The sequence below is a fragment of the Corvus hawaiiensis genome, chromosome 23, assembly GCF_020740725.1.
Source record: "Corvus hawaiiensis isolate bCorHaw1 chromosome 23, bCorHaw1.pri.cur, whole genome shotgun sequence".
Classification (NCBI taxonomy): domain Eukaryota; kingdom Metazoa; phylum Chordata; class Aves; order Passeriformes; family Corvidae; genus Corvus; species Corvus hawaiiensis.
The window spans coordinates 7,278,026-7,296,256 of record NC_063235.1 but is presented as its reverse complement, the minus strand read 5'-3'; the positions used below and the strand labels follow the sequence as shown (position 1 = coordinate 7,296,256).

Genomic DNA, 18,231 nt, shown 5'->3' with positions numbered 1-18,231 from the left:
ATGTCAGGATAAATAAGGAAATACCAAACCCCGACTGCAAAAGGCTGGAAATTCTTCTCTGGGCTGATACATGGGAAATCCTTTCAATAGGAAACCACAGGAGTAGATTACTGTGATTACACTTCAAAAGCAAAGGCCCTGCCACAGAGAGACATAATTGAGAGAAAGTGTTGCTCCTTGATCACTGAAGTCCAGACCCCCTGCTTACACCTCCCTGCATTCACAGAAATTGCTTCTATTCTCCCCCAATCCCACTATCTCTGCTGTTGTGTAACACCAGTAAGTACCAAAACTCGGCAAAACATTGTCCTGCCACCAGTCAAACTTCCAAAAACAAAGTTGCTTGGTTTGGTGTGTAAAGAGAGTGACCATAAGCCCGTGCTCCAGAGAAACTGCGGAGCTTTTGGGGTAATTTAAGATATTTCTAGACTAAGAGTTTGTAACAGCAAGCCCAGAGTGAGCTTAAATTGCCGAGTTCAAAAGCTCTTCAAATCACTCTGCGTGATGTGAAGGGTGTCAGGCCCCTATAATGAGGCAGTGCAGTGAAACCAGCTCTTCTTCCAAACAACACCGGGGTTTTCCGTAAGAAACAAAAAAAGCTTTAAGCAGACAAGAGGATTCCAAGAACAATTCTTTTCAGATTTTGTCCGGTGGAAGAGAAATTTGGCCTCTTGAATGAATAGCTTGGTTAAATTGGAGGGGACTTGCTATTGGTCCTGTCAGGAAAATGAGTAAAGGGAAGAGGCAAATCCCACTTCGGAAGCAAGAGCCAAACCCTCCACTGCTGTACAGAAAAATGGAATTCTGACCTTCCCCATTACCTTATTACATATTTGTATTTTATTAGGCCAGAGGAAGAAAAGGAAGGAGAGTCATTCACTGAACTCTCCAGTTTCAAATCAGCGTCATTCAATTATTGGCAAATGTGGGTGTTGGCCACAACTGGTTTCTTCAGCTGCCCCCCCCTGAACCCCCCAAAAATAAGAAGGCCGAAAAAATACGAAAAAAGCCCTAAGCTCTCACCTTGGCTTTGAAATCTTTTCCTGACCAGCTTTATTGTCCGTTTTTTGTGATAAAAAAATAATAAAAAGCATTCCTGGCTGTTTAACCGAGAGAAGCCCTAATTGATTCCCACAGTCATTAACCTGCATTTTACCTCAGAGAGTGGTAGTTAAGGAAGTCGGCACTGCTATTTATAACTCATCTCAAATTGAGGGCAGACTGCCTAAAATCTAACACATCCCAGCTGTACTCCTGTTTGAACTGGGGCCAAGGGAATTTTTTAAAGCAATCTTGGCACTGAATGAATGACACCAACAGTATGAGCGCGTGTGGTTGTGTTGTGGTGACGTAGCGCTGGAGGTGGAAGGGGACGGGGGGGCCGCACTCCGTAATCCCTCTCCCAAGCCCAGCTCAGCCCCGAGCCGGAGCCGCCCACCCAGAACCAAACACAGGAAACGTCTTTTCCTGTGGAACGCCTTGAAGTGAGAAGCACATGGCTAATCTGCATAAAAGCAAAGCCACGCCACTCCTGCCAGGAAGGTTGTGCTCGGAATCCCTGGCCATGGAGCCGCCGCCTGCGAGGGCTTGGACCCGCGCCGGGAATCCCAGAAAGGGCCGGGAACAGATGGGAAGGACCCCGGCAGCACCAACCATTGTCTGGCTGCTGAGCACTGGTACAAAGAGGAGCCTGGAGAACCCAGAGGGAGGTGGCAGCTGCTCCCCGGCCACCTCAGTTTGGCCGGAGAACGGGGGCCACCGCAGTGAGGTGGAAGTGGCCAGGCTGAGACGACGCTGAGCAGTACCAATGGTGGTTAACACATCCCACAGGCTCAGGGACAAACTGCTCACCTCCGCCAGCCTGGATCCCCAGGGGATCTCACTGGAGTGAAGCACATGGGTCTTGCGAAGAGGGACCAGGGATTCAACCTCCCACCTTTAAGCCTTTGTCCTAAACCAAACCCCTGCCCTATTTCCATGTTCCAAGGGCACTGTGAGAGTTGTGCTGCCTGCAGCACCAAGGCACCAAAGCCCTGAGCACGACAAACCCCATTTCCCATGTGATGTTGGGTGTGATGGTACCAGCTCACAAAACACAGGGCTCACGAACATAGGGAGGCATTGCCCAAAGCTGGCATGAGGCCCTGGGGATCCACCAAAACCAGCCAGGCTGTAGTGATTCCACAGCTGAGAGCAGCAGCTCCTCTGCTGTGACAACACCACAACCGTGGCTGATCCACAACACCACCAAAAGCGGAACTAATGGGGACTGGGGACACAGCAGCACCCAATGGGCAACACGAGAGGCTCCAGCAAACCCAGTCTGAGCCGGTCACTCGCGTTTGCACATCACGCACTCTCACACGCATCTGTGTCTCCCAAAACTCCACACACGGGCGACTCCCACTCCTGCACAACTGGAAGAATGATCACAAAGCAACAACTGCCCTCATTCAGGAGCAAACACTGCTCACCCTCCAGTGGGGAACTCTTTCATCTGATCTATTTAAGGTGTAACCGGCTGTGCCGAGGTCAACACCCCAGCCTGAACTCGCTGCCTTTTATAGCCCGGGTCACGCTCCGATGCCTCTCTTCCCATGGTGGTCTGCTTTTAAAGAGGGACAGAGGAGGTTCAGGGGAAGCTGAAGTTAAAATAAAGACCCTCCTGCAGGACATGAAGATGCCCCCAGAAGGAAACACCTTGAAAACCCCATGGTGATAAACACTCCATGAGGTGTATCCACCACCTCACCAGGACAGTTTAAACAACAAGTCTCTGACAACATCATCACAGAAATGCACAGTTCCTTTTTTTCTTTTCCCCTCCCTTTTAAAACTTGAGAAATCCATCGACTTCCTTCAGTCTCTCAGCACAATCAGGGCAGAACACCGAGCCCATGCTGGCCCTGCTCAGGTGCCACCAGGGACTCTCCTTGCCTTCCCCCCAGGGCAGCCCCATCACTTTGGGAACCCCACTCCATTCAGGAAGCAGGCGGGGGTGCTCTGACTCACACCCATAAGCTTGGAGTGCCAAAACCTCACTTCTGGAATACAGTACACGGTTACAAATGCTCACTCCTTGGAAACGTGCAGGACAAATCCATTTTCACATAAGCTACAGAAAAATAAAACTCCTCCCCTCCCCCCCACAAATCCCAGAATCTAACTTGGATTTGGACACGTAACCAGGAGGTGATGTATCATCATCTCATTATCAATGGCCGATGCAGATTAAAGTCTGGCTGCCAAAACAAATGACCTCTGCTCCACAGTTTCAGTTCTGCAACCAGAAAGAGATTGGTTTTTCTTCTGATTTTTTCCAGTAGGTCAGAGTTTGACCCAAGACACTTTCTATTCCTCTAAACCTCTGCTAACGCCCCAACCTCGGAACAAGCTCATGACACCAACACAGAAGGAGAACAGGACTCTTTCTGCATTACTTCAGTCACCTGCTTCTATCTGGAGCTCCTGCAAGCCTAAAATCTGCCCTGCTCAATGTTTATCCCCTCCTTGATCATTTATTACATCACTTTCTTTGGGGAGATCTGCTGTCAATCCAGATCCTGAGTTGTACCAGTGGAAGGAAGACGAGTGAGTTTCTCCCAGCAGCCATCCTGTGACCTGTATCTCCCTGCTAAACACAATCCAGTAATTACCCATTAACGTTTCTCAGCAAGAGCCCAGTCCACACATCTCAGAGGACTTTCCAAAGCGCAGCTCTTACTAATATTCTTCTAATTGATTAAAACTGACCAGAGTTTTGATTACAGGATGTATCATTATGGAACATCTTATTCCTGAAAGAAGTCAATCAGCAGAAGGCGATGTGGTGGGGAAGTGAAATGAGAGTCACCCCTCAAAGCCTCACTGGAAATAACCCGACAGCAGCACAGTGTTCATGCCCAAGTACAGCAGAGCTGGTGTTATTTTTTATTTTATTAAAAACTGGAGGGTGGGAAGGTGCCAAGCCTGCAACAAGCACCACGATGGTTCCTCAGGGACACCTCTCCTGTCTGCAGGCTCAGAGCACATCCCTGTGGAAACAGCACAAGGGATCCCCCACCACCTGAAAATCAGGCAACAACCAGAGGACTCATTCCCTTTCCCTCCATCTCAACTACTTACACCATGGCAGGACATTCTGACAAACACCATTTACTGACTTAAATGCAGTCAAAATTAACAAAGGATTAAGATTCCTGTACAATAGCTGATGACCAGTGAAATTTTCAGGCATTTCCCGGGCAGTCAAGGTCAGATGATGCAGTTTGTTATTCACACTGTGAGATCCCTGTATGATTTCTATAATTTTTCCAATAATTCCTACTTACATTTAAAATTTCCTTCTATACAAAGAACTAGGTAACTAGCTATCTATCCCTCACTCTCAGACTTCAATTCACTTTACAAGCACATTATCCAACCAGCTCGCCCCAGGATTCCCCAAGTGCCGCTGCTGACTCCTCCCAAAAATCCAAGCAACACCAAGATGTGAAGAAAACTGCGCCTGAGCTCCATGGGAGATGATCCCAAGGAACATGTGATCGTTGTAATGAGGTGCTGCTCCTTTTAAGATGGAAAGAAACTTCCTTCCTGAATATTAAATCAGGCTTTAAGTTTAGCCAACCTCCTACTTCTGCTCTAATGAACTGGAGGCAAGTCAACAAAAAGACGCTCAAATGTCTCATTACAGCACTCCCGTTCCAGCCCGTTCCACACTGGAAGGAGCAACTGAGCTCGTGTTGTACCACAGGAATGGGACTGGGCCAAGAGCAAGCCATAAAAAAAGCAGGAGGAGGAAGGGCTAGGATGGAGGAGCAGAATTACACTCAGTGTCACCACTGCTTAAGTGATCTCACTCCAAGGAGTACGAGAGCAGCTGTTCCACATCACCAGCGAGTCCCAAAATATTTGCTCCAAACAGCGCTGAAAACCTGAAAGGGCTCCAGATGCCCCATAAATACATTCAGACAATGCAACCTGTGGCAGACTTCAGTCATCCAGCTAATTCCCTGTAACCCCTGCTTCCTTTAAAACAAGCCCTGCTGATCTCACGGACAGATGTCTTTTGCTACTGAACACAAGGGATGTTTTCCAAAATCGGACGTCTGAAGGAGGAGCCAATGCAAGGGCTCACTGGAGTTTACTTTCTAGAATAAAGGTTGTTTTATCAATTCATTAAAAGCCTTTTCTGCACAGAAATCTGAGGGTGCTCGTGCACACTCCGGAGTTGATAAGACACCTCCAGCACAGCCTCCTGAGTTCCTTTCTAAGAACACGTTCCCGGTAAATCTTCATCTGTAAAATGCAGCAACACAGGTTTCTACCCACTGTCTGAAAGCTCTGTATTTGAATATCTCATCACTTTGCAAATTCATCTCATTTTACACCAGAATAAACAGTGGCTGAACAGACTCAACTGGACAGGCAAACTCCCATGACCCCTTCCCATGCTGGGATCGGCATTCCCGGGGAGCCCCCGGGATCAGCTCGGGGCTCTGAATGACCCCAGATCCCCACAGCCCCACCTCTCCTACCACACACAGCACCACGAGGGAGGAGGACACGGCCACACTCGTCCTTGGAGAGCTGCAGCTCTCGGAGGTGCCTCATCCCAGAGCTCCCTCTCATCCAGGGTTTCCACAGGAGCTGCGTGTGGGGGCCTGCAGCTGCTCCGAGCCATGTCTCAGCATTACACAGCCTCTCCCCTGCTCCTGCAGAATGACTGAATTTATCTAAAACTGTGCATTATGGAAGATCAAAATCAACCAAGAAGTCTGAGGTTGGGGATGAATCTGTGGAAGAAAGGCAATCCCAGGTTATGCCAACACAAACCCCTGTGCTCCATCACATCCTCGCCTCCCACAGCTCGGATTCAAACTCACAGCTCCACAGTGGACATCACCCCTGCCTTGGGATGGGGTAACGTGGGTCAGGCAGCTCTAAGAGCCCCAAGACACAGCCCTATCCCAGCCAGGAGCTTAGGATAAGCATCACTGGTTACTCCAGGAGTCCCTCAGATACAGGAGCTGTCACTGCACACTGTGCGTGGCACCGGCACCAGCCCCAGCGTCACCTCGTTAGGAAGCAACCTAGTAAATCCCAAACCCCCTCTCATCCCTCCTGACCCTGCTGTGTTTTGTATCCAGCAAAAAACAAGGTAGCAAAGCTTTGTTTTGCTAATAGGAAACAGAAAAGTTACTTTATTTCCCTTGTCATTACAGCAGCTGACAAATTTGGGTGCTATTTTTACGGATTTTATTGAGCCTTCTCTTATTTTAGCCTTAAAATTCAACCTTCAAGCCTCCCCTTCAGTTCCACGGAACCAAAAATATTTAAAATTGCAGTAATGACAAGTTACCATCTGCATTTACTGAGGACGGGCTCGGCAACTCTACAGCAAAGCCACAACCAATCTCCAGTATTTACACCCAGACGAGCTATTTGCATCCAGCAAAGCAGGGCTGTCGTGCCTGCCTTGGGAAGAGGGGGCTGGGGGAGATGGAAAGTCTACGTGGGCAAGAAACTCGGAGCTGCAGCCAAGGCAGCTCCAGACAGCAGGGAAGACACTCCTGGAGCCTTCACCAAGCCAAGGCCGCCGTGATTCAGGTTCACTACAGACATCCTGAGTGACGCAAGGTCCTTGTCACTTAAAAATACTAATTACCTTTTCTAAAAAGCCCACCAGGCCTTGCTCACAGTGATTTCTGAAGCCTGAGTCTGTTGCCCCACACTCATATCTGTCCTTGGGCTTTTATTTCATCTCCGTCCAGAAAAATCCAGATTTCTTTCCAGGCAGAACGAACAACGTGGGGAGTTGCTTAGCGAGTTAAGAGGAGCGTGTGCTGGCAGCTGGGGAGAAGATACAAGAACTCCCAACTGTGCCAATGCCATGGGGGGAGGAGGAACAGCCAACGCTGCAAAGTCTTCACTGGTTCCAGGAACAGGTATAACAAGAAACTGTAAGACAACTCATACGAGGAAAGGAAGATGAGACATGACTGCACCTTGACAGCAGTGACAACTCTGAGCAGTTTATTGCCATTTACAGAGTGATCAGACGTAAAGCTCACCTTAACTCCTTCTCCCCACTCCGCGGGAGCAGCGCCGTGGCCTTGGCACAGTGCACTTCCAACACACTCCACATTCATCACTAAAGCCAGTAAATCCATGCTCTGAGGCTCATCAGCAAATTACAGCTGGCTCTCCTGGTACAACACCCTGGCTGAGTTATTCACCTGAGCGTGGGGCAGCAGATTTAGCACCTCACTCCAAGGAGAAGGCAGGGAAGGGTTAAGGGCCAGAACACAGCTGAAAACCAAGGAGCACTCGATTGCTCTGGGATGTTTCATACAACACTAATCACTTCATCTGATTTTAATTCCTGACACCAAATCAGCATATAGCTTTTCAAAGGAAATCTTGTCCCAGATTGCAAGGTAATCAATCACAATTAACGTGGAAAGCAGCTTTTTGCAATGCCATCATGGCCTGTGAACTGAGCAGGAAGGACAGGGAAGGGGTTCAGAAATATCTTTCAAGTACAGGCAGACAGGATAATTTGGGATAGGATCAGTCTGTCAGTGTCTCCTGAACATCCAAGAGCAGACAGCAGCCAGTCAGGGTTCTTGCTTCTCTGGAGCATGAGCTGAGTAAGAGTGGGTTTTATGCCAACACTCTCACTCTCCCCGAAAGTCCCTCCCCCACCAATGTGCCCTGCTCTAGGGGAGCCACATTCTCCCCACAGGCTGCTGGAAACCACATTTCCATCAAGACAACTTTTCCTTAAACCAGAGAAAACTGTCAAGGGGATGGTGCCAGTGACAGGACAAGGAGCAATGGCCATAAAATAAAACACGAGTTCCACCCCAACATGAGGGGGGCAGAGCCCTGGAACAGCTGCCCAGGGAGGGCTGGAGTCTCCCTCTGTGGGGACATCCCAAACCCACCCTGTGTCACCTGCTCTGGGCGACCCTGCCTGGGCAGGGGGTTGAACTGGGACATCTCCAGAGACCCCTTCCAAGCTGTGATCCTGTGAAAACTGTTCTAGGTGTAACCCCATGCCCAGAGAGAAGTTCTGATCAGGCAGTGAGGGCATTAACCTGGATTCTGAGCTACAGTTTTGAGCGCCTCTCTGCCACTTGCAGGGTGCAGAGCCAGGGAAAGGCTTCCAAAACATGGAAAACTCCTTGTTCAAGCCTCGCTGGTCTGCCACAATAACCGAAAGACTTTGAGACACTTTGATACTTAAATGCCTCCTATCAAAACACTGTCCAATTATCCACGTATAATTAAAAAAAAATAACTAATGTTCAACTCGGCCGTACGCAGCAGCTGCCCCGAGTCCTTCCCAGGAGGTCCAAAGCACTGCAATCACCACAAGTGCCCAACAGAACAGTAAGTAAATGAGTTTGGGGTTTTTTATAATAAAAAAATAAAACCCCCCACCCACGCAGTCCGAGGGGCAGGAGTGCAGGACTCCTGAGAACATCGAGACAACACGTGCAGCCACAGCACATAAAAAAGGCAGTTTCTGGAACACATGATCACACTCGGTAAACTGGCCTTGAATGGGAAGTCTTTTCCTTGATTAGCCATGCAAGCCCCAAAGTCAAAGATAATCTAAAGAGAAAAGAAAATCAAGTTTTAACTAATTCACTTTCACCGTTCCAATGGATCTCCTGCACGGAGGTAAGAACTTTTGTTCAAAGCCTTCCACAAGGGCTGAGGGGAGACCACCTCCAGCCTGGCACTGGTTTAATTATTTACACAGAGTTAATGAGTACCAGACTCTCCTCCTAAACTTGCACAGGGTGCATAGTCCTACACTCATTTGGACTTTAAATCCATCACCAGACTGTTCTGAAGTACAAAGCTCCAAACAAGCCTCCAGGAAGGATCCCACAGAGAGCAGAGTGAGCCCGGGACCCTGGCAGAGTTCAGGTGGCAAAGCAGGACAGTCCAACCCCTCCAACACAATTCCCACAGCAACCTGGAAGCAAAGAGAGACATTTTGCAACGTAACCAGGGATTTTATCTCAAGGAAACAGGGGCCAGGCACAAAGCCACGCATTTAAGAGCGGGTTACTGTGCACTTTTGCCTCTGCTCTCCACACCTGGAGAGACCAGGACAAGAGACATTCAATTAACATGATTTGAGTTGGACTATTTCCCCTAATGTCCAGTGCTCCAGGCAGCCAAGCGCTGAGACACGGAGGCAGCTCCCCCGTGTTTGTGTGGCCTGTGCCCAGGTGTAGCTGACCCTGCCCTGGAGCAGGACACGGGGGCTTGGTGACCTTCCCAACTCACCTCCAGATCTCTGTTCAACACAGAGAACATCATCACCAAACAGAAAACGCAGGCAAGGAACCGACAGCGAGATCTGCCAGGCAGCACAGCCCACACTGCACGTTCTCCTCACCAAAATGATCAAATTCAACGCTGAAACCCAAACCAGAATGGCCATTTCCAGAGCACGTCCCTCCCCTCTCCTGTGCCTCATGTCCACAGTGCTGGGTGAGCAGGTACAAACCCCCTGCTCGCTCCCAGAGCCCCCGGCTGGCCCGAGGTGCAGCTGGAGCTGTGGCCTGGGCCCAGGTTTTCAAACATTCCTGCTGGTTGTTCACAGGCAGGGTGCCAGGACGTGCTGACATCAGAAGGGAAATGGTAATTTTCAGGGTTTCTCTTAGTCAAACCTGAATGAAATTTCACAAGTGAGTGGAGGGGGGGAAAGTACTTCTTTAACCCATTCATCCTCCCCGGGGGGGAAATTCCAGAGCCCTCCCAACTTCAAGAATTTCTCCTTGAGAAAAGAGTCTCAGAATCTCTCAGGATGGAAAGTCGTAAGCGGCAGGAAGGGCCACCTTTGGCCTCAGCCGCTGAAACGCTGCCTCCTCCCAGCCACATCCAGGACATCCCCATCACATCCCACCAAAACAAAATCACCTTTGGTCCCCTCTGGCTCCCCACATGGCCAAGCACCCACAAAACCAGCACAAGGAGCAGGCTCTGCTCCACCAGCTGCATCAGGGCTCCCAAAAACGACTGCCTGCGTCTAACCCGGAGCTTCTTGGACCAATTTAGGCTTAACGTTAATTATCCAGGAGAGAGAGGAAGTTACTCAAAAAAAAAAAAAAAAGAAAAAGAAAGAAAAGTTAATAGCAATTGAATTTGTCCTTGAGAGTGTTTCAATTACCAGAGCTGGCTTAAGGAAATAATGACATGCTGGTTATCACATGAAATGCCAACAACTGTAATGGAGCAGCAGTTTTTTTGGAGGTATTTACACAAACTGATTTTTCACCGGAATTTCATAGGAATTAAGACAAACACACTATCTCCACTCTCTCACCCTCTCATAAAGATATTTCTTTGCCATATTAACTGAATTAACCAATCCCTTTATTTGATCCTACACGCTTTTGTCCCTTTTTTCTCCCAGAAAAATAAAAAGAACATGATTAGAAGTTAGACTCCAGCTACATTTTACTCTGAACATCTTGAGCAAAAAAAATATTTGCTGAGAAGTTCCAAAGCAACTTTTATTAAGTTTACCTGTCATTATGCAGCATCCTTTACAGTTCACTACAGAGAACTCATGCCCACGTTGTGTAAATACTCACTGAGCTGTCACTTACAACTCAGAAATACTCCAGAAAGACACTGTGGCAAACCTGGAAATGCTCTTCTTGATGTAGAGCAAAAACCCCCAGAACTGCTCAAGCTGCAGGACTGAACTGCTGAGCTACAACACTGGGAGTGCAGGTGCATGAAGAGTCAGGAATGGGAACCCCTCCGTCACCCATGTGCCAATCCATGATTAATCCATGTCTGATCAGGACATGAACTGGTAAAATACGTACAGGAGCTCAGTCCTGGGAGAAGCAGCTCCTCCTGTTCCAGGCCTGGGCGCTGCTTTAAGCACAGAGCTCCGTCAAAAGGGTCTCGACCCGTTCAGCTGAAGCCAGGGAGGGAAGCTGGTGTCACACACAGGATGAGCCTCAGAGGATCCAGATTCCACTCCCCACCCTTCCCAGCCCAGGCGCCTCAGCTCTTCCCAAAGTTCCCACAGCAGCATCTCAGCTGCTGAGGAACAGTCACTGTGGGAATTCAGACCCCACGTTCCACCTCTGCTTAAGAGGGAGAAACAAAAGGCTGCCTGAAACCCAGCTCCGACAGAGCTTCAGCCCTAAAGAGCCCTAAGCAGCATCTCCAGACGGCAGAGAGGATGTTCAGTTTGGGACTGGAATTTTCCTGGACTCGAATGATGGGCACAGGGTGGTCCTCCTGAGCCCCAAAAAAGGACACATGGTTTATCTCCAGGAGAGGAACTCCCCTCCTCTTCCAGTGGAACCAAGCAGGCAGCAGCTCCCCTGGTGCCGCCCTGGAGCTGGCGGGCAGGAGGGACCCAGACACAGCCCAAGCAGTTCTGTTCCAATGTGCCAAAAAAACAGCTTTTTTTCTTCCCATCCCACCTGTCACTCACTTCCAGCTGGAGATTTATGGCTCTGGCTAACAGACATCCAGTCCAGTTTTCCCACTGCCCGTGTATAAATTAAAGACTGAACTTTCTGCAGTCAGCACACAACAAAAAAAAAAAACTTTTGTAGGACTTCTCAAAAACATTTTTTTCCCAGCAGGAAAGTATCCTTCCTTTCTCTCCCACCAGAACAAAAGGGGAAATACTGTTTTCCACCCTTACTGATGGTTTAAGGACCATTCCAGAGGGAAAAAGCAAGAGGATAAATATTGACAAGCTTATCTTTTCCATCCCCCCCAAACCACATTTGCTGCTGCTGCTCCTTGAGAGTTTCCAGCATTCCTGGCAGGAATTGGGCAATGGCACTGCTGGCAAGCTTTTCCCCAGAGCAATCCATCACACAGGAGTCACAATTCAAAGAAATCAGACTCACTAGCCCAAGAATTTTAAATACACAGCGTAAGAACTGGAAAGGGCATTTTCTCCTCTAATATTTTAATTATCCAGAGCACAGATGCAGAGGGTAAAAGCTGGACTTCCAGTTGGTGGCGTTCCTTTGAAAAGAGTAAGGGAGAAAAGAGGTGGAAAAGTTATGTATGAGGTAACAGATAAAACCAACAGCTGCACTATTAAGCCTAATTTTAGACATTATTTTCTCTCTGAAGGAAAGCTGCTGGGATTTTTAATACAGCCCTCATGGAACATGTGATACGTCTGTAACACAGGAATCACTGACCAGAGCCCTCAAATGAGACAACAGAAAAGACCCAAAGCACTATGAACACACCAAGCCTGTACAAAGAGCTTTGTAACAGAGCATCTGACTGTCCTGCCTCCCCCCACCCCAGTTTCTAATATTATTTAAGAGCAGAGAAGAAGTTCTGCCTGCTTGTTGAGGGAAAACAGAAAGTTTTCCTGTTTTCAGAAACAGGACACAGAAGTTGTAGCAGGTAAAAGGAATAAAACTGGACAGATTCAGGAAACTACTAACTATTCTAGCCCCCCAAAAAAGGCCCGAAAGTCAAACATAAAACCTTTCACAAACCAAAGTTCTGTCTTGCAACCAACAACATGGCTACAAGAGAGACACCATAGGGAGAAACCCTCCCCTAGCCCAGAAAACAAATAAGGATTCACAGGGCAATTTAATTAAACTTCATTAAAAACTGTAGGCAAGCCTTGCTGACCTCACGTCACCACAACACTGAAGAGGTTTGTCCCAGGTTTCCCAGTAAACTGGTGGTGATAAGGGCAGGGAAAAGTAAAAGCCCCAGCTGAGAGTGAGGATTGAGTTTTACTGTCCTGTATCCCACACACATCCTGCCTGGAAACACTGGACACCTCCAAACTGGGCATCAGGGAGATGGTAGTGCAGAAAATGAGAGATTTTAAGAGAATCAGGCAACTCCTGGCTTACTTCAGACTGTTTAAAAAAGATGAAGCAGCAAAACCTCCAGTGTCCACACCAGAATTAACAAGATTTTACCAACAAAATCCAAGTAGCACAATTTTCCTGCTTTTTCTAAGACAGCCAAGTCCTAAAATCGCTCATTCAGAGAAAGGAGATGCACCACTCTCCTTTTTGTTGGAAAGCTCCAGTGCACAACGCACAACTCGAGGGCTCCTGACATTACAATCCAAAGCAAGGAAAAACCACGAGCCAAGAGGAGCCAGGTCCCAATTTCCCATTCCAAGGCATCACAGCTCACTGGCAGCACAGTGCCTTTTGGTGCCAATTTAGCTTAAAAACCATATTTCCAACAACGTTTTTCATGCCTCACTCGCTACTAAAGTCGGAATCAAAGTCAACAAAAAATAGCTATTGTATGGCAACAGGCCCAAAAGCTTTTTTTTTAATTAACATATAATTTTTAAACTGCTTTCACTGAACTTAGAACAGAGGCCTTGAGATGCCGGGGCACCTATGGGGAGGTTATCCAAGATGTCAATGCTTAATGTGATCCAAAGAGGTCTCCCATTACAGGAGACGCTTTGTTGTAGCCAAAGCCTGAGAAATGCCCATCTATTAAAGGCAGGGAAGTCCTTTCTCCCAAGCAGTTTCCTTTAAATCCCAAGGCCCTGGGAAAACTGGTGTATTACTAAGAGCTGCTACATGCTCCGAGGGGAAGCAGGTGGAAACAAATCCATGGGAGAGCTGGAAAAACTGAAATCCAGGATCCCTGGCCTAGCTTCTTACAAGCCATTCCCACAGCAAACCATGGATTTCTCATCCCACACACCACAAATCAGCCATCCTGATCTCCTGATCCTGCTCTGTGTTCGCCAGCTAGAAAGATCATCTGGGAAAAACGCAAAGTCCCCAAAACCACAGAGCATCCTTGTCTTCCCCGGGCTCCCCACTCAGCACCTCCTCCCTCGGACCGGCTGGGGGTGAAGCGTCCATCAGGGTTACACACAGGAGCCACCCCTGTGTAACTCTGTGGTGTGACTACAGACTCCTCTCACTGCAGGGAACATTCCACCCAAACAACTTTCACGCCAGAAATTACGTGGCCTTTCCTGATGAGCAAAGTGACGAAACCCTCGTGATGGCATCACTCAGAATTCCTGAAGAGTACCAGGGGTCAAAGGCTCCTCATCCTGCTCCTCATCCCCAAACTCAGGTCCCGTGACTCCCAGGATACCCAAGTGTGCTCTTCCCACATCCTCTTCTCCCGGCCTGCACCAGGAGATGTTCCCTGGGAGGTTTCTCTCAGGTGAGTCGCCCTCTGCTCTGCTCTCCCAGAGTTTCTCAGGAGTTGGGTGGGAAGTACCCGCTCTGCTCATCACTGTGCAAGACAAAGAGAAGACACAAAGCTTTAAATTCTCCTAATCCAGGGAATTTAGAAGTACACAGCACAGGAGGCTGTAATTCAGGGCTGGAGTATTATTACTAATCAATATTTACTTGTGGGCAGCACAGATGACACGTGGAAGCTTTTTTCATTAGATACGTCTGCTCTTTTCTTTTTCCGGCAGAAAAAAGGAATTGTCAGTTTAAGTCCAATAATCCTTGGCACAAAAAGGACTGGGGGAAAGTCACTTGGGTTTTGGGATGAAGGAGTTGCTGGTTTACCTTTTACATTCAATGTTTGTCCTTCCTCAAGTCCAACTAATTCTCAGAACAACTATTCATTAATAATTCCAGTTTATGGGACTACTTACTCAGGTATTCTTAATTCACTGTGTCAGCAGCTCGTGGAATTAAGTGAAATTCATTTTCCAAGACAAAATAAGCTCCTTTTACAAATTTGTACCAGCGCACTGACAGAAGTGAACTGCAGGGAAACACCTGAGAAGTTCAACCTGACTCCATCTTTTAGTACACATTTTATCTAAATTGAGATTTCTCAGGAAATACAAAGTAAGCACTTTGTACTTGCATCCATGGAACACAGGAACATATTCCCAAGTAGCTGAAACCTTCCCTCAGGATGCTCCAACACTCACTAGCAGCCACCACTGGACGTTTGATGGCCCCAGCAGAGCGGATCTGCTCTCTGGGAGAGCAGAATTCCAACCTGACAGAAAAGCCAATCCAGCCATTCCAGGTGCTGCAGCAGAGGGTGCCTTCGGTAATCAAGGCACAAACAGTTGAGAAGTTTTCAGATCAGTGCAGAACTCCTGAGCAAGAAGGGAAGCCCTGGAGGCTGCAGGTCACCCTACGTGGTATCAAATGTCTCCAACCCCGGCCTGAAGTTGGGGCAAGGTACACAGAATGAAAAGGGAAGTTTAGTCCTGCACGAGGACACCACAGGCCTTGGAGATGCAAGTCTGAGCACAGAAAGGAACCTGGTTTTAATCAAGGCTTTCAGATAAAGATACCAGCACGTCTTCTCCCTGCATCTAAAATGTCTGATGCTGTACTGCTTTCTCCTCTGCACGTTTCCCGGCCATTCCTATTCCAGTAAAGAGGGAATTCTACACGTACAACAATAAAGACAATCCTTAGGCTTGCTGTTCCTAGTTTCACTCCTCAGAAGAGCGAAGAGTTGTGACATTGCTGAGCCCGACCACAACCAGCACCTGAACGTCTTTAGGAAGTGCCTGTATTTATGGGGGGGAAGGAAACATCAGTTCTCACTCAAAATAAGTCAAAACGTGCCCTAAGACACACAGCTGGAGGCTCCTGTCCTGTATCACAGTTCTGTTGACTGTAAATTGGTAATTCTTGGTAACTGACCAATTTCAGCATTTTGGCCACAAGTTAGGTTCTGATTGTTTGGTTGTTTGGGGATTTTTTTCCTTCTTCAGCCTGTAAGACACCCCAGAACCCCCCACATGCTCCCATCTAATAAAGAACCCAAACAGCCCCAGTTTTGAAAAGGGCCAAAACCAGGCAGGAACAAATGCATCCTCAGACCCATCAAAGAAATCATTTATACCAAGGGGAAAGTCACATAACCAAAATAAACAGCAAGCCCATTGTGCGAAGCAGCCCTGCCACCGTTCCGACAACACAGACTCTATTCCAGGCTGAACCCAACATCACAAGGAAAATAAACCCAAGGTACAAACAAAGTGCCCTCGCCTCCCGTTCTGTCCGGGGCACGGGGCAGAGGGATGCGGGGCTCAAGGTCACGCCGGGGGGATGCGGAGAGGGGCGCGGGGCTGCCCCGTCCCGGGGCTGGCGGAGGAGGCGAGTGTGGAAGTTTATGAGCTCATCAGGATGGTTGTACCATTACATCAGAGGCAATTATAAATGGCCAAGAGCAGGGGATGGGGAGCCAATCAGATCACAGATGGGATGTCAACCTAAGACCAACTGTCTCCTGGCTTTGACAGAAGGATTTTACCTCCATAATTCAAATCCCAAACCCAAGCGATCCGCACTCGCTGCTCCCATCGCCCAGCTCCCCGCCAGCGCTCCCGCCCCGGCCCGCGGCCCCTCCGCCCGCCCCGCGGGCCCCGCGGCCCCGCCGGCCCCTCGCAGCCCTGCCCGCTCCGCCGGACCCCGCCGCGGGACCCCCCCGGGGGGGCGCCGGGGGTCGCGGGAAGGCGGCGGCGCTGCCGGGGCCACGCGTTTGTCCCGGGCGCGCCCTTCGCCGCCCCGGCCCCCGCGCCCGGCCCGGCCGGGCCCTCGCCGCCCGCCCCGACCCGCGGCCCCCCGGCAGAGCCCCCCGGGGCGGCGGGGAGCCCGGCGGCGGCGGCCTGGGAGCCCCGCACAAAGGCCGGGGAGGAGGAGGAAGGGAAGGCGGCGAGGCAGCCATTTTAGAGCGAGCGAGCAGCACAGACAATGGCAGCGCCCGGCAGCGCCGGCCCGGCGGGGGGAACCCGCGGGAGAGCCGCCGCCGCCACCCCGAGCCCCGCGCCCCCCGCCCGGCCCCGTGCCCGGACCTTCCCCCCCCCCCGCCCGCCCGCCCCGCGCGGCCCGGCCGGTACCTGCTGGCTCCTGCCGAGGCTCTGTCCCCCGCCGCCGCTGCTCCCGGGGCTCATGGGCGCGTGGTGGCTCCTCGGCGGGGCCCCGCCGGCCGCTGCCCAGCCCTGGCCGCTGCCCCCGCCGTACTGCGAGACCATGTCGGCGGCGCCCTTGGCGGCGGCCGCCCCGTCCTGCGGCCCGGCGCTATAGTCGCCCCCGGGGTACCCCTGGTAGGCGCGGGCGGAGCTGGGGGAGGTGAGGAGCTGGTTCAGGGTGGGGGTGGCCGTGGGCTGCGGGGTGGTGCCCCCTCCTCCCGCGCCGCCGGCGGCCGAGGGACCCATGACCCCGAAGCGCTGCTGCTGCTGTTGGAAGGCGGCGGCGGCGGCGGCGGCCGCGGGGGACTTGGCGGCCGGCGGCGCGGAGCCCCGGGGGGAGCCCAGGGCGTAGGCCTGGGGGGGAGGCGGGTAGGAGCCGGCGCTGCGCCCGGCCGCGTAGTAGGAGTTGTACTGGTGGTTGGGGAAGCCGTGCTCGGCCCCGGCGCCGTGCGAGTTCTGCGGAGGGGGCGGCCCCGCGGGGGCTCCCGCCGGCCCCGGGTAGTTCTGCTCCAGGCCCCCGCTCTGCAGCGCTGCCATGCCAGGGCTTTGTTGTCCGCCATGTTGGTGGAAGGCAGCGGCGGCGCCCCGGCCGTAGGGCTGCCCGAAGCCGTAGGCTGGCGGGGGCAAGGCGGCCGGGTGGGAAGGGGGCGGCTGCTGCTGCTGCGGCGGCGGCGGCTGCGGCGCCCCCACCCCGTCGCTGCCGCCGCCGCCGCCACCGGGCGGCTCCGGGAGGTTATTGTTCAGGGTGGCGGCGGCGGCGGGCCTGGGGCCCGGGTTCCCGTTCGAGCTCTTCAGGTCGGACTCGGCCCCTGCGCCCCCTCCGTTGCTCTCGGCCCCGTCCTGCAGCTCCTTCCCCGACGGGCCCTCGCTCTCCGCCTGCTTCTCGCCGCGCTCCGCCGCCGCCGCCTCACCCCCCGCCTCCTCCGGGGGACAATCCCGCTGCTGCGCCTCCGCTTTCTTCAGCTCGGATGGAGCCGGGGCGCCCAGGCTGCTGGCGGCGGCGGGGGCGACCTGAGCAGCCATGATCCCCCCCCTCCCCACCCGGCCACCCCCCCGGACCGGTCCCCCCGAGCTGCTCCCTGCCTGGCCGGCCGGCGTGAGGCCTCGCTGCTCTGCTCTCCCCGCTCAGGCGGCGGCGGGCGGCTCTTCAGGGCAGCGGGGGCTCATTCCCCCCCGGCCTGCTCGGCGAGGCGGGGAGGGCTCCGCTGGGCTGGGCTTCCCGGGGCCTGGCCCCGCTGTACCTCCTCGGTTGCAGCCGGCGGAGAAAGGGGAGGAGGAGGGAGTGGGGGGGAAGGAGG

The 18,231-nt window shown here is 51.6% G+C and overlaps 1 protein-coding gene across 2 annotated transcripts in view; it reads right to left on the bottom strand.

The window, feature by feature from the left end:
* The window catches only part of ARID1A (AT-rich interaction domain 1A), a 55,142-nt gene extending 36,911 nt beyond the window's left edge, over nt 1–18,231 (bottom strand). Inside the window, exon 1 of one of the 2 annotated variants that reach the window (XM_048326875.1) lies at nt 16,862–18,231. In XM_048326875.1, coding sequence (XP_048182832.1) covers nt 16,862–17,956 — 1,095 coding nt within the window. In that variant the 5' untranslated portion in view covers nt 17,957–18,231. The remainder of the gene's footprint in view (nt 1–16,861) is intronic. The other variant, XM_048326874.1, reaches the window with a different exon arrangement.